We start from the raw sequence: 27,531 nt of genomic DNA, 5'->3' as shown, positions 1-27,531 counted from the left end.
GCCCTGGCTGCCCTGTGACTCACTATTGTAGACCAGGCTGTCTTCAACTCTGCTTCGGAGTGCTGGGATTAATTCACGTGCTACCCTACTTGGCAGAAATCTTATTTCTAAAAAAACTAAGTTATAAGGTTAGGTGTGGTGGCACATGTCTATAATCCCAGCACTCCAGACTAAAGGCAGGCAGATCTCTGTGTGTAAAATAAAAATATCAAAATGGGAGTAGGGAGAGCTGGAGAGATGGCTCAATGGTTAAGAACATTTGTTCTTTCAGAGGAGCTGGGTTTGGTTCCCAACACGCACATGGTGGCTCATACCCATCTTTAACTACAGTCCAGAGGATCCAACACCCTCTTCTGATCCTTGGGCACCATGTACACACTCGGTGCACACACACATATGCAAAAACACTCACACGCATAAAAAACAAACCTTAACAAAAAAATGTTTTTAAGGGTAGGTATTATGGTGCACGCCTTTCATCCCAGCACTCCTGAGGCAGAGGCAGGGGAATCTCTGTGAGTTGGAGCCTGGTCTGCAGAGACGCAATAGCCAGTCAGGATTATACAGACACTGTCTCAAAACAAAGTTATTATTATTATTATTGTTGTTGTTAAGATTGGGTTTCTCTGTAGTTTTGGTTCCTGTCCTGGAACTCTGTAGGCTGGCCTTGAACTCGCAGAGATCCTCCTGCCTCTGCCTCCCGAGTGCCGGGGACTAAAGACGTGAGCCACCACCCCCTGGCTAAAACAAAATAATTTTTTAAACAAATCTAAACAATGGAGCTGGAGAGACGGCTGGGGTTGACAGCATGGCTGCTCTTCTGAGGACCTCAGTTCAGTTCCCAGTACCCACATGGCAGCTACAGTAGTCTGTAACTAGTTCCAGAGGATCCAGCACCCTCTCTGGCTTCAAAAGGCAATGCAGATGTGGCACACAAAATATGCAGGCAAAACACACATACACATAAATCTTCCTTCTTGTTTTACAGGGTTTTGTTGTTTTTAACAAGTTACTCTATTCACCAATAAAGACTCGGGAGTCAGATGTTGGGGTGAAAACCTGCTAGATCAGAGAAGCCAAGAAGCAACCAGCTGACCTTGCTTTTTGGCCAGAGACCTAGCAAGGGAGCGTCTCTCCATCAGTCCCAAACCCCCTCAAAACAAACCACTCTAAGTCCCTCCCTACTTCTGTGCATCTATCTGCATTCCTGGCTCCTGTCCTCTCCTTGCCTAATTCCTGTCAACTCGTCACTGGCTCCACCCCCAATTCAAGGTTAATTTTATTAACAGTCTCACAGTGCAACAGGGTTTCTCTGTGTAGCCTTGGCTGTCCTGGAACTCTCTGTAAACCAGGCTGACCTCAATCTCACAGAAATCCACCTGCCTCTGCCTCCTGGAGTGCTATAATTGAAGGTGTTTGCCACAGCTGCCACCACCACCACCAGGACATAAAAATAATAATAATAAAAAAAACCCAAGCAGGGTGGTGGTGGTGCACGCCTTTAATCCCAGCACTCGGGAGGCAGAGCCAGGCAGATCTTTGTGAATTTGAGGCCAGCCTGGTCTACAGAGCGAGATCCAGGACAGGCACCAAAACTACACGGAGAAACCCTGTCTTAAAAAACAAACAAACCAAAAACCAAACCAAACCTTCACAATCTACTGGGCAGTGGTGGTGCACACCTTCTATTCCAGCACTCAGGAGGAACCCTGAGTTGGAGGCCAGCCTGGTCTACAGATCGAGTTCCCAGACAGCCAGGGCTACACAAAGAGACCGTCTTGAAAGAGAACAAAGCATGCCTCCTCATGGTGGGATTTAGGAGAGCACTTCCGTTCCTTCTGCATCAACCTTTCCTGTGCTTTTCCAATCGGGCGAAAGGGCCTTAGAAATTCTCCTCTTCCCGAGCCCCAAATAAGCAGCACACATATTGACTTTTGGTCAAAATTAGTAAACTTTATTTATTTAAATTTCAAAAAAATAACAAAAGGCAGCTTAAGCTTTGTTCTTCCCGATCATTTGTATGACCCAAAGCAGGAACTAGCCTTCAGAAGTTAAAATGCCTTTAATCCCACCCAATCAAATCCCAGGCAAGCAAAGACCTTCACTGTGGAGTCAGGCATGGAACAGGTGGGTGGCAAAACCCTGCAGCTGTCAGTGAGTCCCAAGACAGCATGAGTGGAGGACGAGACGAAAAGCGCCATCAAAGGACGGGATCCAGAACTTTCAGAGGATTCTGTCACAAGGAGTTATGTACAAGGGACCCAGGCTAGGGTCTCAGTCTGCGGGAAGAGACTGCACAGGCCCCCGAGGTTGTCTGACCCTAACCTGCCGCTGCTGTGCGCTGCCCACCCTCAATTTTCCTCATCGCTGTCGTCTGGGCTGATGGCTGGGCTGGTGAGGCTGTAGGTGGGGCTAGTGGGTGAGTAGCCAGGGGAAGTGGGAGAGTAAGTAGAACCCTTGGGAGAGGTGGGGGAGTAGGTGGGACTGGTGGGGGAGTACTTGGGAGAAGTGGGGGAGTAGGTGGGGCTAGTGGGTGAGTACTTGGGGGAGGTTGGGGTGTAGACTGGAGAGGTCGGGGAGTATGTAGGAGAGGTCGGGGAGTATTTTGGGGTGGTAGGTGAGTAAGTGGGGCTGGTAGGAGAATACTTGGGAGAAGTAGGTGAATATTTAGGACTTGTAGGTGAGTATTTGGGAGAGGTAGGGGTATACTCTGGTGAGCTGGGACTGTAGGAAGGACTAGTTGGGGTATACTTGGGTGAAGTGGGGCTATAGCTTGGTGAGCTGGGACTATAGCTGGGAGAGCTTGGTGTGTAGGTTGGAGACTGTGGCGTGTACCGTGGGCTGGAGGGGGAGTAGCTTGGCGAGGTGGGGGAGTAACTGGGTGAAGTTGGGGAATAGCTTGGAGAGGTTGGGCTGTAGTTAGGGCTGGTCGGTGTGTAGTTCGGACTAGTGGGTGAGTAGCTAGGTGATGTTGGGCTGTAGCTGGGTGATGTTGGGGTATAATTGGGACTAGTTGGAGAATAGTTAGGGCTGGTGGGTGAGTAACTTGGAGAAGTTGGTGAGTAGCTTGGAGATGTAGGAGAATAGCTTGGAGACGTCGGTGAGTAACTGGGGGAGGTGGGAGAGTAGCTTGGTGAAGTTGGTGAGTAGCTGGGAGACGTTGGTGAGTAGCTAGGAGATGTTGGTGAGTAGCTGGGAGAAGTCGGTGAGTAGCTAGGAGATGTTGGTGAGTAGCTGGGCGATGTTGGGGAGTAGCTGGGAGAAGTCGGGGAGTAGGATGGAGATGTAGGAGAGTAGCTGGGAGAGGTTGGTGAGTAGGATGGAGAGGTTGGCGAGTAGCTGGGCGAGGTGGGGCTGTAGTTGGGACTGGTTGGAGAGTAGGATGGGGAGGTTGGGGAGTAGGAAGGTGACGTAGGGGAGTACGAGGGACTCTGGGGTGTATAGCCCCCAGGGGAGCGTGGCTCGTAGGCAGGTGATGTTGGCGAGTAGCTGGGAGACATGGCACCACCTGTAGGGAGAAGACAAAAGGAGATGAGTGATGGAGGGCCTGGCCCAGAGGGGAGCAGTGAGGAGATGAGCAGAGCAACTCACCTGGTGAGGGGATGTATGGGCTTGAGGGTCCAGGGGAGCCCGGGGAGCCTGGGGTGGGAGACCACGCAGGCGAGTAACCTGGGCTGAAGCCACTGGCATCAGACGCAGCACTGGGAGAGAAGCCAGCTGCTCCTGGGGTCATCCCACTCCCTGGAGGGGAACAGATGCAATCAGTTGTAGCTCAATACCTTCCCCGCCCCCTAGCCGCTCAGGTCCAGCGGCTCTCTTCTGGACGAGGCCACTCACCAACACTTGGGGACCAGGCGCCGTAGGCTGGGGTTGCACCCTGGTTCCAGGGTGTCATTGCAGGAGATATTCCTCCCATCGGACTGGGTGCAGAGCCAAAGAACATGCCAGTAGCTGCAAAGAAGCCCAGAGTGATCATGAGGAACAGCGCTCAGGGACTGACGGCACCCTCCCTCCCTCACACACCCTCCAGAGACCCGGCCAGTTCTACACAGCTGAAGCCAGCCCTCAGACTCACGTCCAGCAGCTCCCAGGCCAGGAATATTGGTGGGGATCTCCATGCCATATTTGCACTTTTCAGCATCAAGCAGGAGGTCAAAACAGCCAGTGCCAGCTGGAGCAAGCTGGCCCAGCATGATGTTCTCAGAGACTCCCTTCATGGGGTCGCTCTCCCCGTGGGCAGCTGCTTCCATAAGCACGTCCACCTGAACAACAGAAGAGACACATCAGCCCTTCTACACACGGCACTCACTGCACCCACCCCTCCACTCGAGCTCCGTGGAGATTACCTTTACTAAACTGGGCATGGTGGCCCAAGTATTTAGTCCTAGCACTTGGGAAGCAGAGGCAGAAGGATCTTTCTGAGTTCAAAGCCAGCCTGGTCTACACAGTGAGTTCCGGTCAGGGTTACACAGTGAGACCCTGCCTCACACACGCACAAATGATGATGACAATGATGAGTGGTGACTCACGCTTGCTTTGTCATCCAAGCCCTCAGAAGGCGAGGGAGGAGGATGACTGAGTCTAAGGCTAGGCAGGGTTACATAGTGAAGTGTGCGCACGCGCACGCCCTTAGCGGGTTGCCATTACCGTTTCCTCGAAGGAGCATTTCATGAGAGGTCCAGTGTCCTGGCGGTTGACTCCATGACGAGTGATGGCCATCAGGTGGCCGCGACAGGTCATGGTGTCACACAAGAGCGCCAAATGCCGATAATTGACATAGGAGCCATCAAAGGAGATGACATGGTACAGTTCCCGCTCCAGGGCCTTCCGCACAGCCTCAATGCCCAGCACCTGCCACAGAGTTGAAGGGAAGAGTCAAGACCAAGTCGGCTCTGTTCGTCTCCCTGATCCTGTCACTACCCAGACTGTCAGGAGGATAACAAGGGTCAGCCCACCCTAAATTAAAAAATGGACTCAGAAAGCCTAAGCATGGAAACCATGAGTGGGGAGCCCTAGAGAGACTTCCAGGCATCGTGCTCTGCGGGCTCACCGTAAAGATCTCCACGATGTCATTGGATGTGGTGCGTACAGGGTCCACATCCTTCTCGCTCAGGACCCGCATCAGGCTCACACCATCAGTCTCCAAGATCCACTCTTGCAGGGCCTTGAACTCTCCATCTTCTGTGATGATGATCTTCTTCTTGTTGTCAGTCTGAGGTAAGTGCATGTACACCTGGAGAGACACATGAACTCCAGTCAGGTGAGGTGGGGCAGTAGGGGGCAGCTGGCCCTGGGGTGGAGTAGGAGAGAAGGTTGAATGCTGACCTTGCTAATCTGCTCGATACCCTGCAGGGTCATATCTGTCAGCATGTTGGACTCAATACACCGCAGGAAAACATCATCATCCATCTTATCCACCACCTCTTCCTCCTGCAACAAGAATGAGGTCAGGAACCCTATCTAGCACCTTTGGTCTCAACCCTGGTCCCCCGCCAAACTACAACCTTCCCAGAAAACACTGCTTCCTTGGCTCCACTGAGACTCTTAGCTTTTTAAAATAACTTTCAAGAAAATTGATTTATTAACTTTATGTTTGAGTGTTTTGTTGCCTGTATGTCTATGTACAATATACTTGCATGGTGCCCTTGGAGTCAGAAAGCACCAGATACTGATGATTGTGAACCACCATGGGGGTTCTGGGAATGGGCACTGGGTCCTCTGTAAGAGTAACAGTATTCCCCCCCCACCCCGCCCCTCACCACAGGGTTTCTCTGTGTAGTCCCAGCTGTCCTGGCACTTGCTCTGTAGATCAGGCTGGCCTTGAACTCTGTAGATTCACCTGCCTCTGCCTCCTAAGTGCTGGGATTAAAGGTGTGTACCACCACTGACCAACTTGACAATTTTATTTATTTTTATGTGTATGGGTGTTTTGCCTGCGTGTACGTCTATGTACTATGTGCATGCAGTGCCCATGGAGGCCAGAAGAGGGCATCAGATTCCTTGGAACTGGAGTTACAGATGGTTATGGCCCAACATATAGGTGATGGGAACTGAACCCAGGTCCTCTGGAAGAGCAGCCAGTGCTCTTAACCACTGAGCCATCTCTCCAGCTCCCAAATGACTTCATTAAATGGATATATTCTATAATCTATCAAGATATGCTATTACTTTGATAATTCCTCTAAGTCAGTAGCTGCTAAGTTCTTCATGCCATGCAGGCAGGCATGGTAAAGCACTCCTACAATTCCAGTAACTGGCAGATGATGGCAGAAGATCAAGAGTTTAAGGCAGAAATATGACTTAACATTAAGGAACCCTGGAGTGGCTGGAGAGATGGCTCAGTGTTTTAAGAGCATTTGTTGCCCTTTCAGAGGATTTGGGTTTGGTTGCCAGCACCTGCATGGTGGCTCACAATCACCTATAATTTCTAGTGCTAGGTGATCCAACAGCTTCTTCAGACCTCCAAGGGCACAAGGCACACTTGTGGTGCATATACACATGGAAACACCCCCACACACCTACAATTTTAAAAAAAACTTAGCTGAGTGTGGTGACAACACCTTTAATATCAGCACCCAGGAGGCAGATGGATCTCTATGAATTTGAGGCTAACCTGGTCTACATAATGAACTCTAGGACAGCCAGGGGTACATGTAGAGACCTTGTCTCAAAAAAAACAAAAATACATACATAAATAAACAAATAAATAAATTTAAAGAACAAAAAATGGAGTACTAGGGCCAGGTGTGGTGGTGAACACCTTTGATCTCAGCACTTGGGAAATAGAGGCAGGGGAAATCTACAAGGTTCAAGGCCAGCCTGGTCTACATAGTGAGTCCAGGACAGCCAGTGCTACAGTAAGATCTTGCCTCAAAAACAAATAAATAAAAATTCTGGGAAAAGCAATTCCTTTACAGGGTTTTTAATCTTAGAGTTAGTAAAGAATACTATTTTCTTTTTTCCTTATTTTTTTGAGATAGAATCTCACTATGTATCCTTGGCTATCCTAGACCACGCTCTATGGACTACGCTGACCTTAAACTCACACATTTGCTTGCCTCTGTCTCCCAAATGCTGAGATTAGTCTGTGTAGCTCTGGCTGTCTTAGAACTCATTTTGTAGATCTGGCTGGCCTCAAACTCAGAGTCGTACACCACCACACACAGCTATTTATTTATTATATATTCAGTGTTCTGTCTGCATGTATGTATGCAGGCCAGATGAGGGCACCAGATCTCATTACAGGTGGTTGTGAGCCACCATATGGTTGCTGGGAATTGAACTCGGGACCTCTGGAAGAGCAGCCAATGCTCTTTTAACCTCTGAGCCATCTCTCCAGGACACGTCCAGCTATTTTTGAGCCAGGGTCTTGCTATGCAGTCCAGGTAGGGCTCAAACTTGTTATTCCTGCCTCAACATCCTGATCTGGAATTACAGGTATGCTTCACTACATCTGGTAAGACTGTCTCTTTCTGAACTCATTACACTGTAGGTCTGGGTGTTTTGCTTGCATGTCTGTGTACTGCATGCATGCAGGGAGCTCAGAGGCCAGAAGAGGGTGTCAGACCCCCAGGACAGGAGTTGGAAGTCACCATGTGGATGCTGAGGATTGCATCTGGGTCCTCTTGAAGAGCAGCCAGTGCTCTTCAATTCTAAGTTACTGCTCCAGCTCTGCCCCCATTTCTGTGACACAGGGTCTCACTATGTAATCCTGGTTGGACTGGAACTTAGGAGATCCAACTGTCTCTATCTCCTGAGTACTGCCAAACAAAACAAATCCTAAAAATCTTGCTATACTCATATAAATGATCAGACCAATACTAAAACGTGACTGTTCTAATTAAGTGGACTTACTGTAACTGTTTGATCTTCCCAAAAGTGGAGACACAGGCATGCTTTTCACTGCTTCAAAGATTTTTTTACTTACAATTTGGACTTCTCCTCTTTTATCTACCCAGATGCAACTCTCCAAAGTAATGCTTTCAGTTTTCTCCCACCTTCTTAACTTGAAACAGCTAAAAATCAGAACTATCCAAATTATAGACGGCACACACTTGTAATCACAACACTCCCTCAGGACCTTAAGGAGGGAGGGCTATGATTTCCCTAGGCTAATGGGCTACACAGTCAGAACCTGACTCAAAAGAACAAAAAACAAAAAAACCCATCACTACCACCAAAGTAAGGTTCAAGGGAATCTGGAATATATGAGCCATGTAGCTAATTCCAGACCAGCACAACCTCTCAGGAGCCATGCCCAGGACCAAGTCACTAGTTAAACATGGATCCTTATGTCTACTGTATACCATTTCCCAAGAACACAATAATTCCTACTATCCAATCTGCCCCCAAGGTTGAAGTCTCTACTGCTTTAGGCAAGCCAGCTGTAGGAGGAGCTCTGGGAGGAGAGCCAAGGGGCAGAGTTCTAAGCCCCCCTTTTCCACTGCATTCTGTTGTCGATCTGGATGCCATTATGACTTTAAAGTTTTTTTTTTTTTTTTTTTTTTGGTTTTTCGAGATAGGGTTTCTCTGTGTAGCTTTGTGCCTTTCCTGGAACTCACTTTGGAGACCAGGCTGGCCTCGAACTCACAGAGATCCGCCTGGCTCTGCCTCCCGAGTGCTGGGATTAAAGGCGTGCGCCACCACCACCGGCTAGTTTAAAGATTTTGTTGTTGTTGAATGTTTTGAAAATCATTATCAACCAATTGTTTCCTACTAGGTGGGTGTGACTGGACCTTCAATGCCACTCCCATCTTACTGTTTTAGGTTACTAGACACAATTTGATGACTTTCAGGGCACATCACTTTCCTCCCTGTGTCCCGCCCCTTACCTCCTGCATCTTGTTTTCATCACTGTTCATAATGCGGATACGAAGGACCAACTTCTCTGCGTTATCGTCATTGAAGATGCAATTCAAATCATCGCCAAAACCTGGCAGAACAGTAACGCACCATGAGAAAAACCATAGTTCACCGTTCCCCAGTTTCATTTCATGTGCAATTTTTCTCTCAGAGAGAACTCTTTTGGCTAATTCTTCCTCATGGATACCTCTTTCTCATAAACACTTCTGTAGAAAGAGGAAAAGGGGGTTGGGGAGAGGCCTTGGGGGTAAGAACACTTGCTCAGCAAGCATTAGGACCTGAGTTTGGAGCCCCAGTACCATGTAAATTTAAGTAAAATGTGGGTGTGTGTGTGTGGGGGAGTGGATGTGTCCTAGAGACTCATTGGTTATCCAGCCCAGACAAAACAGTGGGTTCCAGGTTCAGCCAGAGGGCTTATCTCAATAAATAAATAAATAAACAAACAGATAAACAAATTATATATATATGTATGTATGTATATATGGTGGAGAGTGATAAAGTCTTACAGCCAATGTCAACCTTTGCCCTCCAGATATGCAAGTGTGCCCCTCACAAATGCATGTACATTGCACACACATGCATATGCATACACCCAAACCAAACCCAAACCACATTAGAAAGAGAAAGAAGTACAGAGAAGACCTGCAGGATTTAAGGATCCTGGAAAAGCCCTGTTAGAAAGCAGGTGTTTACAGGTGGGCAGGTGACTCTTAGGACTCAAGTGAAGTAACCACAAAGTAGAAACCTAGGTGGGACATCTATGGCGGCTGCCTGCCCAGCTTTACCTGCGTTGATTTTTTCAGCAATCTGCTCCATGGTGAGCTTCCGATCAGTCATGTGCTTGCGGTCCAGCTCCACACGCAGGAGCCAGGGGGATATTCGGGCCACATCAAAGTCAGGCATCTCATAGTACACGTTCACCCACTCCTGATCCTCTGCCACCACTGTGCTCTGGGGGTTGGGGTCATAATAGATGGCTGTGTTGGCTGTCACCTTTCTCAATGTTGTATGTTCCAAGCGGCATAGAATGTCCTAGGGAGAGACAGTGGTTCATGACATGACACTCGGGTAGCTCAAAGGCCTAGTGAAATCCTCAAATGGAAATGTTTTTGATTCAACCTCTTCTTGCCAGGCAGTCCATTACTCCTACCTTGGCCCGCTCCGCATCTCGAGCAGACTGGCCTAACAGGAAGACAGTGAGCGAAGGGGTCTTTGGCTTCTTGGAAATATTGATGAGCTCCTTGAGTCGAGGTACACCCAGCGTCACATTCTTGGCAGACACACCAGCATAGTGGAAAGTGTTCAGAGTCATCTGAGTGGCAGGTTCTCCAAGAGACTGTGCAGCCAGAGCACCCACCATTTCTCCAGGATGGGCCTATGGAAAAGCTGGCATCAGACAAAGCCTATCTTGCAAGCAGTGGGACGCAGTCAGAGTGAGCCTATTTGTTAATTATAAAGAAACCTGGGGAAGTTTCAGAAGAGTGTAGCAAGGAAAGGATACTTAAAACTTAGTCTTACTTGATTATTTCCTTTACAAATCTTCAGTTTATAACCTATCATTTCCCCTCACTTTGGGATATGTTGCATACCCAGAAAAGATACTATTAACCTTCCAAATGCATTTTTTCCTCTAAAGAAATTTTTATTTTATGTGTATGGGTGTCTTGCCTGCATGCATGCCTGTGCAGCATGAATATGCTGATGTACATACACAGAGCCAGAAAAGGGTGTTAGATCACTGACTGGAGTTTCGATTATGAACCATCATGTCGGTACTTCGAATTGAACTCAGGTCCTTTGGAAAAGTAGCCAGTGCTCTAAACCACTGAATCATCTCTCTAGCCCACATCTACAATCTCCATGAGGCCTATACGTGTGAATGTGTGAGTTCATGCATGCCATGGCACAGGTGTGGAGGTCAGAGGACAACTTATAAAAGTCAATGCTCTCCTTACATCAATGGGGGCTCAACGGAGGTTCTGGAGACAGAACATAGGTTCTCAGGCTTGGTGGCAAGCACCTTTTTTTTTTTTTGGTTTTTCAAGACAAGGTTTTTCTGTGTAGTTTTGGTGCCTTTCCTGGATCTCGCTCTATAGACCAGACTGGCCTCAAACTCACAGAGATCCGCCTGGCTCTGCCTAGACTGAGCTATTATATCAATTCCGTTTGATCTTTCAAAGATTACTTTGTTTACTCTGAGTCATTTGTATTTTCATATAGTGATTTCATTAGGATCAACTTGTACGTTTCTTCCTTAAAATCCCACTGGAATTTTGGTAAGGACTATGCTAAGTTGGGGATTAGTGACATTTAACAACATTTGCATTTTCCAATCCAAACATCCGGGCTGTCTTTAAGTGATTCTTTCAATGGTGTTGTATTTTCTATTATTATTTTATTTTTAGTTTTCGTTTTTTTGAGACAGAGTTTCTCCTGGCTGTCCTGGAACTTGGCTCTGTAGACCTGGCTGGCCTCAAATTCAAGAGATCTGTCCCTGCCTCCAAAGCGCTGGGACTAAAGGCATGTGCCACCATGTCCATCTAGTTTTTTTAAATGTGTGTAGGTATTTTGCTTACATGTATGTCTGTGTACCACTTATTTGCCTGGTGCCTATGGAGGTCAGAAGAGGGCACTGGCTCTCCTAGAACCAGTTACAGACAGTTGTGAGCCATCATCCTACAGGCTGGGAACTGAACCTGGTCCCCTCAAGAGCAACAAGTGCTCTTAACTACTAAGCCATCTGTCTCTCTCCAGTTCCATTATAATGTCTTTCTGTCCTCCCATTAACCTGTAAAATCCTCAGACAGGGAAAACTGTTCTAGTACCTGCAATCTCTTTCTTACTAACTTCTTTTATTTCCTATATTTACCTGAATTAGCATTCTCATACAGTAGATAGTCTAGGAAAATAAAAGACTGTTCCAATTTCATATCCTAGTCATGACACTTATTTCTGGAGTAAGCACTGCTTGATGGTCACTTTATACGAACTTCAGTTTCTTTCACATGGGACTGGCAATCCCTCAAATTTTTTTTTTTTTTTTTTTTTTTGGTTTTTTGAGACAGGTATTCTCTGTGTAGCTTTGGCGCCTGTCCTGGATCTTGCTCTGTAGCCCAGGCTGGCCTCAAACTCACAGAGATCCACCTGCCTCTGCCTCCTGTGTGCTGGGATTAAAGGCGTGGGCCACCACCGCCCAGCTCAATCCCTCATTTTTAATGTTGCTGTGATATAATGGCATAGCCGTGCATAGCAGCCTTGCAAAGATATCAAGCAATGTAGAGAAATGGGCCATTGCTAGGAACCAGAGAAGCCAATAAGCAAAAGGAAAAAAAATCGAGGCTAAAGAGGAGCATCAACACTCACAATGGCTTGGTTGAACTTGGACTCTATCTCCCCAAGCAGCCAGTCAAAGGCCTCTCCACTTAGCCGGAACTCCTCAGCCATGCGTCTAGAGCAGAGGGTGGATCTTAGGTGGATGTTGAAGAGCAAGGTGGCATTCTCCTGTGCCTGCCGACTTAGTGGGTCATCGCCGTTCACAATTACCAACTTCTTGCTCAATTCCTTGACTCCTGGGGCCCAATGAGGCAAAGAGATTGTCAGACCAGGCCATAGCAGACTCTAACCCCCCGTCTAGCCCGGAGACATCAAAGCAGGCACTACTTACCCTCTACCACTTTGATGGGGTGCAGATCAGAGGGAAGGCGAGGGTTGATGTGGAAGATTTTCTGAGCATTCCAGATCATACGCAGAAGGTTACAGGGGAGGACCACCTGAGGGAGGAGGGATTGAAGGGAGGACTGTTAACAGGACAACTGTGCAACAGTAGGACCTCTAGTCTAGCACTTCCCATGTACATGTACCTTGCTGTCACCAGTTGGGAAGATGACCCTGAGCACTTCCCGATCCTCGCGCATCCGCTCAAATTCCCGTTCCAGCTCATTCTGTATGTGTGCATTGCTCAGCACATCCTTCACCAGGTCCTCCTGCAGAGTGCGCCGCAGGGCTCTCTCATTGGTGTAATCAAAACGGAACCTGGAGGTGATGAGGGGTGAAATGAGAGGACACACTGGCTCTGTGTTCTCACCCCCATAAGGTATGGCGTGAGGCTTTCAAATGTGCACAGACAACTAGGAACAGGGCTTTGGAGGCCAAGGATCTTGTAAAAGGCCCAGGCCCCAGTTCAGCTAATGGGACCTAAGCTTGTACCTTTATGTGCTGCTTTGTACTATCACTAGGGACAAAATAGGGTCAGATCTCAAATCTGCCTCTGTATCCACTCTCTTCCCATGTAACAACTATTTCAAATGGATGGAGAAATGCTGGTGCTGAAAGTAAAGCCCACTGAACGATGCACTAGGTCACTTCTCCAAGGGAAAGAGTTTAAGTCAAGCACTAGGGCACAGGGTGGGGATCATCTGCTTGCCCGCCTCCTTACTTCTTCTCAAAAGCTTTGTTAGAAGGTTTGAGTGTAGCCAGATTCTGGAACTCCACGCTCTCGCCTGCTAGGCCATCCTCTCCATAGCGCAGCTGTACCACCTGGTTGATGGAGTTCCGCACAGTTGCATCATATTTCACCATCACTGACTCCATGGATTTTATCAGCCTTCGCTGAATATATCCTGGGAAAGGGAGTCAAGAGAAAGACTTAAGGCAAGAGGGCCACAAAGCTCAAAGATACAGAAACAGGAACCTGTAGCCCGAGAACCCCACCCCCACGTGGGTGGTGGCCTCACCAGTCTCGGCGGTCTTAACGGCTGTGTCGATGAGACCCTCTCGTCCTCCCATGGCATGGAAGAAGAACTCAGTGGGTGTAAGACCTGCTAAGTATGAGTTCTCTACAAAGCCTCGACTCTCAGGACCATAATCATCCTTGATAAAATGAGGAAGAGTCCGATGCTTAAATCCAAATGGGATCCGTTTGCCCTCCACGTTCTGCTGCCCGACAACAGCAATGACCTAGGAAGCAGAAAACACAGGCTGCATGAAACTTCCCCGCCTTAAGCATGAGCATTTAGGCCGGGAACAGAGGTGCATGCCTGCAGTCCTAGCACTTGGGAAGAGCAGACAGAAAGTTACTAAGTTCAAACTCAACACGGGCCACACAGCAAGAATATGTACTTAAAAAAAGGAAAAAAGGCCGGGCGGTGGTGGCGCATGCCTTTAATCCCAGCACTCGGGAGGCAGAGCCAGGCGGATCTCTGTGAGTTCGAGGTCAGCCTGGTCTACAGAGTGAGTTCTAGGAAAGGCACAAAGCTGCACAGAGAAACCCTGTCTCGGGAAAAAAAAAAAAAAGGAAAAAAAGGCCTTTCACATGCGAGTGACCTCGTTTCAGGCCCCAACACTGCAGTGGTGGTGTGGGGAATCCCACTTTTCCCCACACCAAAACACACACAAGGCCTGTCTCCCTCCAGACTCTGGAAAAACAGAGTTCTTACCTGGGAGATGTTGATCTTGGAACCTTTAGCTCCAGACACCACCATGGACTTGAAGTTGTTGTATTCAGACAGGGATTTCTGGGCAGAGGAGCCAGTTTTGTCTCGAGCATCATTGAGGATTCGATTCACTTGATTCTCAAAGGTCTGACGTAACGTGTTTCCTGGGGTGGGTTCCAGCTCATTGTTATGAGCCTTCTCAATGACCTAGAGACAGAGTTTTCATTGACCCATGAGTCTCTATTCTCCTCTCTCTAAACTCTTACATTCTCTGCCCAGCCTTCCTTCTCACCTCTATTACATCTTGTTTAGCTTTCTTAATCGTGTTCTGGATGTCTTGGTAAGTCTTGGAATCGGCAATGGAATCCCCAATGCCAATGGTATGACCTAGGAAGAAAGAAAAGCATTAGCAACAATCAATCATTTTGGACTCTTAGGCAACCTGGGAGAAGTATAAACAACAACAACAAAAGGGTAAACAAGCCAGGGGGTGGTGGCACACGCCTTTAATCCCAGCACTCGGGAGGCTGAGGCAGGTGTATCTCTGTGAGTCCGAGGCCAGCCTGGGCTACAGAGTGAGTCCCAGGAAAGGAGCAAAGCTACACAGAGAAACCCTGTCTCGAAAAACCAAAAAAAAAAAAAAAGAAAGAAAGAAAAAGAAAAAGAAAAGAAAAAAAAAAGGTAAACAGCAAACGAGGAAAAGTTTCATATATGAATGATTCGGAAGAACTTGCTATACTTGCCCTCGATGAGGAGCCAGTTGTTAATGACAGTCTGAATGTTGGAGTAGAAGAGGCGAGTGATGTCATGACCCATCTCTAGGTAGGAGATGTGGACCAGAGAGCCTGCTGAGGTGCCCAGGGACTTCTTACAAAGGATGCCCATGATAAGCTCCCCATTCTCCACCACCACCTGTGGACAAGCACTCACTAAAAATTTTGTTCTCATTCCCAAGTCCAAATCCTTTATCTAGATACCCAGAAGCCAGGTCTTACTTTGGTGTCTCCAGGAGAGATGTGCTTGTAAGGGCCACTGTCTTCATCATCAGGATGGGTGCTGTGGGTACGGATGCAATTGATGTGACCAGGTATGATGAGGGAGAAGATCTGCTTGCCTGTCCATAGGGGCCGGGGCTTGAGGATAGCTGGCTGTGGGACTTTCCCATCCCACGTGGACAGGAACATTAAAAGGTTCATCACTTCACCCTGTGAGGTAAACAACAAGAAAAGAAAGAAAAGGGGGGGAGAAAGTCAGACTGGAAGGTTCATCATCTCAGGAATACTTGGGAGGCTGCCATGCCCAACAAGAAAAACCACATTTTGGAAGTACAATGATGCCAGAAGTGTCTTGCAAATTTTTAGTTTAAAAGAAAAAAAATTATAGTAAGATCTTATTTTTCTTTTAATAATTAGGAAATAAGTAAAGGCAAAAATAAAGAAGTGATAAAATAAAAATTTAACAAGGACATACTTTCCCCTCATTTTTACTTTACAGACAATACATAAAATTAAAGAAAAAACACTGTAGCTCTCCTTCCCTGGCTCTTTCATATTCTAAGACCCTTTTGCCCACCAGAGACCAGTTTTCATTTGGATCACATACCCGCTCTAAGAAGACATCTCTCTTAGTGAATTTGCGTACTGCCGTGAGCGTGTCTTGCACAATACCCATGACAGGTCGATTACTCTGAGGGGTGACAATCATTCGAGGCACCATGGCCAACTCTTGAATCTCTGCCCGTGTCTCCAGAGATTGTGGCAGGTGCAAATTCATCTCATCCCCATCAAAGTCTGCATTGTATGGAGTTGTCACGCTGTAGCCAAAGAGAGGAAGAATGCAGAGTTGGGACTATGTCATCAGTGACATTTAATAGAATTGCCTGGCCTGTCCCCATCTCAGCCTGATTTCCCTCAGGTGCAGAACTGACCTAAGATTCAAGCGAAAAGTAGACCAGGGGAGGATGCGGACCCGATGTCCCATCATGGACATTTTGTGCAAAGTTGGCTGACGATTGAAGATAACAATGTCCCCATCACACATGTGCCGTTCCACCTGGTGAGGTACAGAAAAGGCTCACTGAAGGAGGCACACTAGATTGAAATGACAATGGACCTCGTCTCTTGTAGACTGGAGACAGTGTGGTGTTATTTCAGTGAAAAATACATCAAACACACTCCTTTTGTGCAGCCCTAGTCCAACCAACATCATGTTACTAGGGATAATAAAAAGTAGCAACCACCAACTCCATGGAGCTCTCTCCCCTGCCATATACAATCTGACATGGGCTGATAGAACCCCATTCTGGTATCAGTGGCTGGCAGCACAACTGTGTCAGCAGACCCTTGTTTTATAAAACAAGAGGCACCCAGTAACAAGTGCCACACACCAGCATTAAGGAGCCTGAGGCAGGAGGAACATGAATTTGAAATCCGGGAGCTAATGGGCGGTGGTGGTGCAAGTCTTTAATCCCACACTTGGGAGGCAAAGGCAGGCAGACTCAAGGCCAGCCTGATCTACAGAGAGAATTCCAGACAGACAGGGCTACACAGAGAAGTCTTGTCTTGAGAAACCAAACCAAAAAAAGAAAAACCACCCCAAACAAACAAACACAAAAATGGAAGCCTGAGAGTTCCAGCTTAGCCTGGGGTATATGATGAAAATCTGTCTCAAAAACAACAAAAACCCACAGCACTCCCACTACCCCTTCCCTAAAACAACCAACCACTCAACAAGCTTAAATCCAGGCCAGTCCCCACTCTAAGGGGGCTTCCTGCTCCCGTGACAAATGAAGGGTCACAGCCCATTACATGCCTTATAGCCAGTCTGCAGGTGTAAGTCACTGGGTTTAGGATGGAAACGCAAGTCAATTCGATCACCGTTGTCTCGAATGATGTACTTGGCTCCTGGATACTGGCTGTTTCCCCTGCGTACTAATTCCTGAAGCCTAAGAAGGAAAGAAGTATGAAATGAGCAAAATACTTTCCAAAAAGCTTCCATTCCCACCTTCACCCCCAAACCTCAAGTAGATGCCAAACATAACCCTCAGTATCTCCTGGCCTCACTCCAAGCCGTCTCTTCTAGATGAGGAAGGCACACTTCTGCCATGTGCCCCACCCCCTGCCTTGGCACTATGGACAAGGTGAATGGACTAAAGCACACCTGTCAATGTTGAATGGGGTGACAATCTCCGCAAAGGTCATGTTGGCAGCGATGGAGCGGGGCACACCGACTTGGTCAATGGACAGGTTAGGGTCAGGGGTGATGACAGTACGGGCTGAGAAGTCCACTCGTTTGCCCATGAGATTCCCTCGAACCCGTCCTTCCTTGCCCTTCAACCGCTGCTTCAAGGACTTAAGGGGACGGCCAGACTTCTGCATGGCCTATAAGAAAACACAGGAAGGGGCACCCAGGTAGTCAGCACCGAGTTCTCTCGAGTTCTGCCCCTTACTGGCCCCACCGTGGATCCAATCCATAAGGGCAGGGCTATGCAGACGCACACGGGGCAAGCCGGGCAGTTCATTGTCCACCATGGTGGCCACATGGAACTGGAGGAGCTTCACATCCTCTGCGATGACATGGGCAGCCGCGCCATTCTGCTCATTTCGCCGCAGCTGGTTGTTGATCTTCACGATGTCAGCCAGTTTGTGAGTCAGATCATCCTGAAGCAAGAAATCAGCATCAGAGTCAGGCTACCACTAACTGGGTGCTCAGCACACAGGTGCCAGGCGGTGCCAGGCGTACAGTCTAACTCCCCTCACTCTACCCGGGAGACCACGAAAGGGCATCTTTAAAGGGTACCCAGCTATCAAGTGGCAAAGTATTTTCAAACTTAGACTGGTCCACCTGGCACCACAGGTGTGTCTGACCCACCCTCTAGTCACCGTTCTTTCCCAGATATCTAGCCGTCCACCCACAGTGCAGTCCTGAGAGCAGCTGACCTGGTTGCGGGCAGACCCCTGCATCACCACAGCTGGTCGCACAGAGAGAGGAGGCACAGGCAACACTGTGACAATCATCCACTCAGGCCGGGCGTAGCGAGGCTCCATGCCCAGAACAAAACACTCCTCATCTGAGATGCGTTTGAAGATTTCATGGACTCGCTCTGGACTCAGCAAGATCTTCTTCTCCTGAGAGTCTTCATTAACATGCTTCCATTCAGCATAGAGCTCCAGGCCAGAGCGCCGGATCCGGGGCTGGTACCGTCCACAGCCACCATGGCCCTTCCAAAGAGAAGAACCATCAGAACCCAGCCTGGGTCATTCCTGCCAACCAGGCCAGTACATCCCACAGTTCTGTGCCCTTTCACTCAATTCCCAGTCTTGGCCGGTCCCTGTCACCTTTTCTTTGGTCAGATCCTCATCACCCTCAGGCTGCTCCACACCAAACTTGTTATCCATCTCCTCTCCACCTTCACAGATGTTTTTGCCCTTGCAAAGGTCATAGACATGTGTAAGCCGTTTCTTGGGCTGCCCCTTAGATTTGGCCAGGATGTCCTTAATCTTCGGGTTGTTCTGAGGGAAGAATAGAGGAGGGTCAATTGAAGCTGCCCCCGCCCGCCTCAGCTAGCAACTGCCCTCCCAGACTTGGGACCAATGCCCCACTCACGGAATCCACGAGCAGTTTGGAGCAGAAGAAGCAGACACAGCGCAAGACTTTCATTGTCTTCACCAGGAAACCCACATGGAACACAGGCTTGGCCAGTTCGATGTGGCCAAAGTGACCAGGACACTCAGTCATGTTACCTGTGGAAACACATACTGACACTTTCTTCAAAGTTCCCACTGACCTCAAGAGACTAGGTTTTTAGGTGGCCATCCACTCCCAGCTTTAAGGACCTAAAACTGTCCCATCAGGGATTCCTCTGACCCCAGCACTTACCTGCACATGTCTGGCAGCGGCCAGTCCGCTCAATAACCCCCTGCCTTGGATCCATTAGTCCCCCAAGCTTGGGGCGACCTCCCTCAGTTGTCTCTGGGTATTTGATGCCACCCTCTGTCACAGACATCCGCTTCTGCAGAAAAGAAAAGCCAGCACCAACTAAGTAGGAGTCCTAGCTTGCAGAGCTAGAGTTCTGCACTAAAGCCTGAGAAAAATCCCACACTACTTCCTTCACCCAGTATGAAAGGGGAATGTCAGCATAGCTAAAACTCTGGAATACTAAGCTTGAATACTACATCCCAAAAGTATGTTCCAGCCACTGTGTATGCATGAGGGGTGGGGGGTGAGTTGGCATGTGTTCCTAACAGAGTATGAGCCTCTAGTGTTTCCTTTTGGACAGTCTTGCTGTGTAGCTCATGGTGGTCTCAAACTCCAGATCCTCCTGCCTTTCTTCCAAAAGCTAAGATTACATGTGCATCACCATGCCCAATTCCCCTGCCTCTGGCTAGCACCGGAAGCCCAGCTATCTCTCTGTGTTAAATTCTGTACTATGCCGTCCACAGGAGTTAACATAAAAAGAGATGTAAGTTGCTTCAAGGGTGGGGTGTCAAAACCAAAAATATTGTCTTTTTCTTCTCCAAAGCTGAAATCATGCCAACAATTATCTGAGACCCTGGTAAAACCTCTCTGCACCTGCAATGTGCCTGAGAGCACAGGCATGCTGTCAAGACATATCTGCCAACCCTTAACATCAGTTCCGGAGGAGGAACAGGGCACCTCGAGATTCCGTCTCTTCTTTAACCCTATGTCTGCCACTGATCCTAAACTGCCAACACTTCCATGTCCAGGTGGAAACTGATTGTAAGCAAGGACAACCGGGTACTGTACAGTTGGCAGAGTAGAAATGAATAACTGAAGTCTCAAGAAAGGTGGAGCCAGGATTCAATGGGGCCAATTCAGTGAGGAGAACTAGGGGAGCTCAGAAGATATGGTCTTTTTTCTGTCCGTGTGTATGTATGGGGGAGGAGGATGTAGTCTTGGGGTCAAACCCAGGGCCTCAAGCATGCTAGGCAAGTACTCTGGCACAAAGCCATATTCTTTGTTTGGAAGTAGCTATGGTGATCAAGGCAATCTTGAGTATCCTCTCACACAATGAAAACCAGACTTTTAAATCAGTCAAGCTCTGACCCACCAGCTTCTAGAGGTATAAAGGTCAACTAATTTAATAAAAGCTTCATTGAGTGTTAACTCTGAGATACAGACAAAACTTGTTTTTCTGATCCTAACCACTGACCTCCTAGGAATGAATTCTTATCTCTTAGATACTAGAAACTTCATATTGCATGAAGTTATTTACTCAAGCCTTCAGTTTCAAGTAGTCAGCAGAAGTGAAACCCAGCATTCTCTAGTCCTAAACATAGGCTCATCCCACGCTCCCTTACTATAGCAGAAACAATGATATTCACTCTTTTTTTATTTTATTTTTTTTGAGACAGGACCTCACCAAATAAGTAGGCCCTGGCTCCCCTTGAACTTAAGACATCTGCCTGCCTCTGCCTCCAAAGCACTGGGATTGGTTAAAGGCATGCACCACCATGCCCAGATCATTCATTCATTTTAAAGACAGAACTGGTATAACATAGGTTGGCCTTGGACTCCCTATGTACTCTATGACCTCAAACAAGCTGAGCACCCTGGATCCCATTCATGAGCTTGCCAGATAAATGGCAAGCTCCTAACACCCGTTTGTTAATACTAAACTACACTGTTTAAGGCCTGGCATTAAACAAGGTATCAGAAAGAACTATTTGCTTACAAAGCAGTTATGCTCACTGACTATAATCCTTGAGGGCACAGATCATGCCACACACACACACACACACACACACACACACACACACACACACACACACACACACCCTCAGTGCCTAACATACATACCAGCAGGTGGTTAAATACTCTGGCTGCATATATGTAGGAAACCGGTCCCTTATTAGATCGTAATTAATTTTAAGATCAAGTTATTCTCATTCATCAATGTAAATCTTACTACCTCCAAAAGAACAGGAATGACTGAGGATGTAGGTTGGTGGTACACTGTGAGCTTAGCACGTCTCTGAGGGTTTAATGCCAGGATACCAGGTGCCCCTCGCCCCGAGACACAGACACACGTCTCACTGTGAAGCCCTAAATGGCTGGGAACTAACAGTATAGACTAGGACAGCCTTGAATTTATAAGCACTGCCACTATGTCTGGCAGACTTTTTTTTAAAGATGTATTTTTATGTATTTGAGTGTTCTACTTGCATGTATGCATACATACTGCATGTGTACTTGGTGCCATACAGGCCAGAAGAGGGCACTGAACTACCTGGAACTGGAATTAAGTGTTACAAGCTGTCATGTGGGTGCTGGGAATTAAACCTAGGTCCAGTAGCCAGTGCTCTTAACCACTGAGCTCTCTTTAGCCCCATGGTAGCATACATTCTTTTTAATTTTATGAGTATGTATGTTGTCTGTGTGTGGGTATGTGCTCGTGAATGCAGGTGCCCTCAGAGGTTAGATCCCCCTGGGGCTAGAGTTATAAGCAGTTTGAGTCACTTGTAAGGGTAACTCAGGCCCTCTCCAAGAACAGTACACGCTCATAACCACCAAGCCATCTCTCTAGTCCTGGCAGCAGACATCTGCCAATTCAAAGAGCCCTCTGTAACTCAATTTCTACCCCAAAACTGAGGAACACTACACAGGAAGCCCCTTATTTACCCATCTCCCTTCCCAAAATAAAGCATGTAATTCCCTTAAAAGCAGGTTCTCTCACTGAACCTGCAGCACACCAATGCGGCTAGACTGACTAGCCAGCAAGCCCCGGAGATCCTCCTGTCTATTTCCTCACCGCTGGGGTTACAGGAGCACACCTCTATACCTGGTTTTTACATGGTTATTAGGGACTGAAACCCAAGTTCTTTATCAAATGAGCTATCTCCCCAGCCCCAAATGCTGTATCGTTTGTAAAAGGCCAGGCACAGTGGCTCATGCCTTGTTATCCTAGCATTCAGGAGGACAAAAAAGCCCAAGTTTGAGGAAAGCCTGGCTTATGTAATGAGTTCTAGATCAACCAGGACTATATATGAGACCAAGTCTCAAAAAACAAAAACAAAAAAAAGTCTCACCTGCATACCATTAGGTAATTTTTTTTTTTCACTGTATCTGCTCACAACACCTCCAAAAAAGATCCATCATTAAACAAGGAAACCCAAACTCGAGGCCAGCCTGGTCTACAGAGTGAGATCCGGGAAAGGCTCCAAAACTACACAGAGAAACCCTGTCTTGAAAAAACAAAACCAAACAAACAAACAAACAAAAAAAACCCCACAAATTCTCAATCCTTGGGATCAGATAAGCTAATACCATCCTTATTTCTTGCTCCAAATCTGCTAGTCCTTAGCAACTGCTAAAACTGCAGCTCTGTGGTTGGGTGCAGTGGCATAGGCCTGTAATCCCAGAGATGAGACACAAACACTGTCTCAAAAACAAACAAACAAACAACTGGAGCTAGAGATGACTCAGTGTTTAAGAACACATAGTGGAGAGCCAGGTGTGGTGCACACGCCTTTAATTCCAGCACTCAGGAGGCAAAGGCAGGCAGATCTCTTGAGTTTGAGGCCAGCCTGGTCTACAAACTAAGTTCCAGGACAGCCAGGGCTACACTGAAAAACCCTGTCTCAAAAACAAAACAAAACCCCACGTATTACTCTTGCAGATGACTGGAGTTGGAGTCTCAGTGTCTATGTCTGCTGGCTCACAACCACTTGTAACATGAGTGCCAGGGCATCCAACACCATTTCTGGTCTCTCCAGGCATCCCACATAACATGGCATACACACCCCAAATCTTTTATTTTTATTTTTTGACAAAACATTTGCACTCAGCTCCAGGGGATCTGTCACCTCTGATATCTGTGAGCACCTGCACCAGTAGACACACAGCTCTACGCTGACATATACAAACACAATTAAATAAAAATACAAACAAAAAAGCTAAACCAAACAAAAACCAATTCGGCTTCACAAAGATATGATGTCATTCAAAGAGATCCAGCGCCATCTAATGTTGAAACTGAACCACGTGCAATTAGTAGTCCACAGAGCACCTGTGCTTCTCTCCCGAGGGCAGAACAATCCCTATGCCCCTGTGACTTTGCCTCAAATGTGACAGAAGCCTGGGAACATTGGATTTAGTTTATTAGGGTAGTCTTGTTCTATTATAAAGATAGGACCTAAGTTATTCAAGAAGGGTTCCTATTAGCATTTACTAATATAATATTTAGGGCTGGAGAGATGGCTCAGCCGTTAAAGGCTAGGCTGACAACCAAAAAAAATATAATATTTAGGTGACTTACAGGTGTCATTTTCAAATGTTTAAAATAAATAATCCTTTCAAATGTCTATTTGTACAACTATTCACTTATTTACCCAAATAATTTTAATTACATGCCAGTCAGTACCAGGAACTACTGGAAATGCTGGGTAACAGCATTCTATAGTCAACAACTTAAAAAAAAAACCCTCTAAGAGTGACAGGCTATTAAAACAGAGGGTAAGGGTTCCAGAATAAAGGATGCTATTTAAATGGTCAGGGTAAACATCTAAACACAGACCACACTGACTTGAAGAACAAGGCATAGAAGAGGTCTGGACAGTGCTATTCCAAGCAGCAGAGACAATGATTAACTAGCCCCTGAAGCAATAACAAGCTTGTTAAAAGACAAGCAGGTCAGAGTGGCCAAAGGAAAGCAAGGGGACTAGAGAGACGGCACAGTGGTTAAGAGCGCTTGATGCTCTTGCCCAGGACCCGGGTTTGAGTCCCAGCACCACACGGTAGGTCCAGTTCCAGGGGCTCCAATGCCCTCTTCTGACTCTCCCAGGCACCAGGTACACACATGGTGTACATACATCCATGCTGGCAAAACATTCACACACACAAAATAAATAAATCTAAACAATATTTTAAATTTTTTTTTCTTTTTGGTTTTTCGAGACAGGGTTTCTCTGTGTAGCTTTGGTGCCTTTCCTGGATCTCACTCTGTAGACCAGGCTGGCCTTGAACTCAGAGATCCGCCTGGCTCTGCCTCCCAAGTGCTGGGATTAAAGGTGTGTGCCTCCACTGCCTGGCCAGGAAACTCTTTTAACCTGTTATTAAGCTTTTTTTTTTTTTTGAGTTGAGGACCAAAGGCAGAACCGTAGTGCCCCTACCACTGAGGTAATCTCTAACCCTTGGTAAACCAAATGATGAACTGAATGAACACTTGTTCTACTTCTGCCAACTGTCTATCCACACACCCCTTACCCATTTCTTTTTTTTTTTTTTGGTTTTTCGAGACAGGGTTTCTCTGTGTAGCTTTGCGCCTTTCCTGGAACTCACTTGGTAGGCCAGGCTGGCCTCGAACTCACAGAGATCCACCTGGCTCTGCCTCCCGAGTGCTGGGATTAAAGGCGTGCGCCACCACCGCCCGGCCCATTTCTTAATAATGCAGAATTCCTTTTTTTTTCCCCAAGACAGGGTTTCACTGTATGTAGCCTTGGCTGGCCTGGAACTCACAGAGATCCTCCCTCTTCTGTCTCTAGAGTGCTGGAATCAAAGGCATGTGCCACCATGTCTGCCCCTAATTCCTTTTGTGTGCTAACAAATCTAGCTGAGGCTGGAGAAATGGCTCAGCAGTTAAGAGAACTTACTGCTCCATCAGAGGACCAGAGTTCAGACCCCAGCACTCACACTAGGTGGCTCATGGGCCTATATATTTATTTCCACCTCCACAAACACCTGCGCACGAGACACAGCCAAGCATATACGCCTCTTAAAATTATTTTTTTAAGAATGTTATCTGTATTAGTGTTGTGCCTGCACACCATGTGCACACAGTGCCCAGAGAGGCTAGAAGAAGGCATCAGATCCCCTGTAACTGGAGGCCCCAGTTACAGATGGCTGTGAGCCACTCACTACTGGGGGCCTCTAAAGAGCAACAAGTGCTCCTAACTGCTGAAGACATTTTTCACCTAGCCTAATTTTTTTTTTAATTTTGAAAAAAAAAAAAAATCTAACCAAACCAGGTATGGTGGTACAAACCTATACTCTCGGCACTCAGAAAACTAAGGCAGAAGAATCACCATTTCCAGGGCAGCCTGGACTAAATATCGAGATTCTGTTTCACTTTTTTTTTTTGGTTTTTTTCGAGACAGGGTTTCTCTGTGTAGCTTTGCGCCTTTCATGGATCTCACTCTGTAGCCCAGGTTGGCCTTGAACTCACAGAGATCTGCCTGAGTGCTGGGATTAAAGGCGTGCACCGCCACTGCTCGGGCGAGATTCTGTTTCAAAACACCAAGAGCTGGGGATATTGGAGCTAAATGGTCAGAGCACTTGTCTACCATGCACAAGACAGACTGACTCTGAGCTCCAGTAAAAACTGAAAAATCAAACCCTGTCCATCACATTTCAAATTGTTTCCCAGTTTATTTTTTTAAGATGTATTTATTTACTATGTATAGAGTGTTCTGCCTGAATGTATAGCTACATGCCAGAAGAGGGCACCAGATCTCATTACGGATGGTTGTGAGCCATCATGTGGTTGCTGGGAATTAAACTAAGGACCTCTGGGAGAGCAGGCAGTGCTCTTAACCCCTGAGCCATCTCTCCAGCCCCCAGTTGTTGTTTCTTTTTTAAGCTCTGTCAACAGAGCCTCTGATAAAAACAGAGTGGCTCATAATCTGCCTTACTCTTTCATGTACAACGCTTAGCTTATCATCAGCTTACCATAAAATTTACCTTTATTTAACTTACTAATATAAGTGTTCATACTCTGGTAGTAGCTCCCCTAAAAGCCTGTATTTTTTTGGTGTTTTATTACTTTGTTTAAATATTTATCTGGAATTCATTCCGTGGTCTGGGTGTCCTGAAAACCAATGCAGGTTTTTTTTTAGTTTTTGTGAGTTCTGCCATAGCTGAACTCTTTCCAACAGAACTGTCTCAGTCCAGAAACACAGCCATTTAATTCCATTCTCTCCTGTTAGGTCAGCAGGAAGAAGTCCAAGTCTCCAAAAGCTATCCCCTAAGACTAACCCTCTATGGTCACTGCTGTCTATCTTCATCCACTTCCCATCAGCTCTTTACAGATCTACCCTACGTGCCTATCATTCTGTTTATAGTTATCCAATGGTTACTGAAATAGAATTCTAACTCTAGCAGGATTTACAAAATTCCAAGCTTCTTCAGCATACTTTGTAACACTAACTCCTCACCCACTAGCCCCTGCCCCAACACTGGCTTTTCCGTCTCTAGGATACAAGGTTATTTCTCCCTCAGTTCCTCGTTTCCTCTACCTGAAAATAAACCCTTCCCCCACAATCTATGGCTTAGAGAACTGATACTCTTCATTACTCAGGTAATGTCACTTCTTCTGACAGGGAGCAAACCCTGACATCATTCAATTTCAGTGACTTTTTACAGAATTTCCTTGTTTCACTTTATTCTAGGCTCTTAATTATTTTTGCTCATTCTTTTTATTCTTGTGTCTTCCCTGATGTTTTCCCACAGAAAATGTTCTAGAAGATGGGGTCCTTGTTATATTGTTCAGCTGTGTCCCTAGTGCCTGGGGACTGTCGCATACCAGAGTGTCCGATATTTGTGGAAGGAGAAGAAAAAAAACAACTTGAGGCCGGGCGGTGGTGGCGCACACCTTTAATCCCAGCACTCGGGAGGCAGAGGCCGGCGGATCTCTGTGAGTTCGAGGCCAGCCTGGGCTACCAAGTGAGTTCCAGGGAAAGGCGCAAAGCTACACAGAGAAACCCTGTCTCGAAAAACCAAAAAAAAAAAAAAAAAAAAAACCAACTTGAGAATCCACTTCCTATCCAAACTTTCAACGATCCGGATCTGGACAATTCCAAAGTACAGAATCATCTTCTCTGCCCAGCCACGCATCTCTCAGACACAGCAGCCCTATAAGCCTGTTTCAATCCTGGCATAATTTAGAGAGCCCGAAGGCTGGACCCCGCACGACATCAGCGTCGTCGGCCCATCCTCCCAGAGGATCACCGGAGGCACGGGAAGGGGAAGGAGAGACGCTTACCAACTCATCTGGACTCAGGACTCCGAACTGCACTCTCTTGATGGTGCGCAGCGGGCATGCGCTGTCCCCGGAGGGGGGGCCTCCCCCGTGCATGGCGAAGTAGGCGCGCTGCGCAGGCGCAAATCTCGCTACAAAAAGCCTGCGCCACCGCCGCCTAAGCGCTCAGACCTCGTCCGGGCGGCCACAGGGAAAGATCTCCCGGAGAAGAGAGGGAAAAGGCCGGGGCGGGGAGGGGGGGGG

At 47.2% G+C, this 27,531-nt stretch overlaps 1 protein-coding gene across 1 annotated transcript; it reads right to left on the bottom strand.

Annotated features, from left to right (window-relative positions):
- Positions 1–1,927: 1,927 nt before the first annotated feature.
- Positions 1,928–27,530, bottom strand: Polr2a (RNA polymerase II subunit A). The gene is made up of 29 exons (XM_052756614.1): positions 27,292–27,530; positions 19,173–19,305; positions 18,900–19,036; positions 18,632–18,805; positions 18,233–18,514; positions 17,792–17,953; positions 17,454–17,674; positions 17,106–17,238; positions 16,222–16,346; positions 15,897–16,107; positions 15,290–15,499; positions 15,038–15,206; positions 14,587–14,681; positions 14,298–14,501; positions 13,596–13,818; positions 13,298–13,481; positions 12,723–12,894; positions 12,527–12,632; positions 12,226–12,431; positions 10,013–10,237; positions 9,648–9,894; positions 8,832–8,932; positions 5,326–5,430; positions 5,051–5,233; positions 4,648–4,851; positions 4,076–4,262; positions 3,838–3,951; positions 3,592–3,741; positions 1,928–3,508 (listed from the first exon to the last, which is right to left on the bottom strand). Exons 1-29 carry the CDS (start codon positions 27,382–27,384, stop codon positions 2,352–2,354), a joined length of 5,913 nt encoding a protein of 1,970 aa, XP_052612574.1. The 5' UTR covers positions 27,385–27,530; the 3' UTR covers positions 1,928–2,351.
- Between the last annotated feature and the right edge of the window lies 1 nt (position 27,531).

The sequence above is a fragment of the Peromyscus californicus genome, unplaced genomic scaffold, assembly GCF_007827085.1.
Source record: "Peromyscus californicus insignis strain IS unplaced genomic scaffold, ASM782708v3 Scaffold_3__1_contigs__length_106647218, whole genome shotgun sequence".
NCBI classification, from domain to species: domain Eukaryota; kingdom Metazoa; phylum Chordata; class Mammalia; order Rodentia; family Cricetidae; genus Peromyscus; species Peromyscus californicus.
Note: the sequence above shows the minus strand (reverse complement) of the source record. Positions and strands in the feature narration are given on the sequence as shown.

Excerpts from the sequence above, each read along its gene's own strand:
- Polr2a (XM_052756614.1), bottom strand. The coding sequence starts at position 27,384 with ATGCACGGGGGAGGCCCCCCCTCCGGGGACAGCGCATGCCCGCTGCGC. Across the intron at positions 19,037-19,172 it reads CCGCTGCCAGACATGTGCAG|GTAACATGACTGAGTGTCCT; the intron begins GTAAGTGCTGGG and ends GTGTTTCCACAG. Across the intron at positions 3,509-3,591 it reads CCCATACATCCCCTCACCAG|GTGGTGCCATGTCTCCCAGC; the intron begins GTGAGTTGCTCT and ends TTCTCCCTACAG.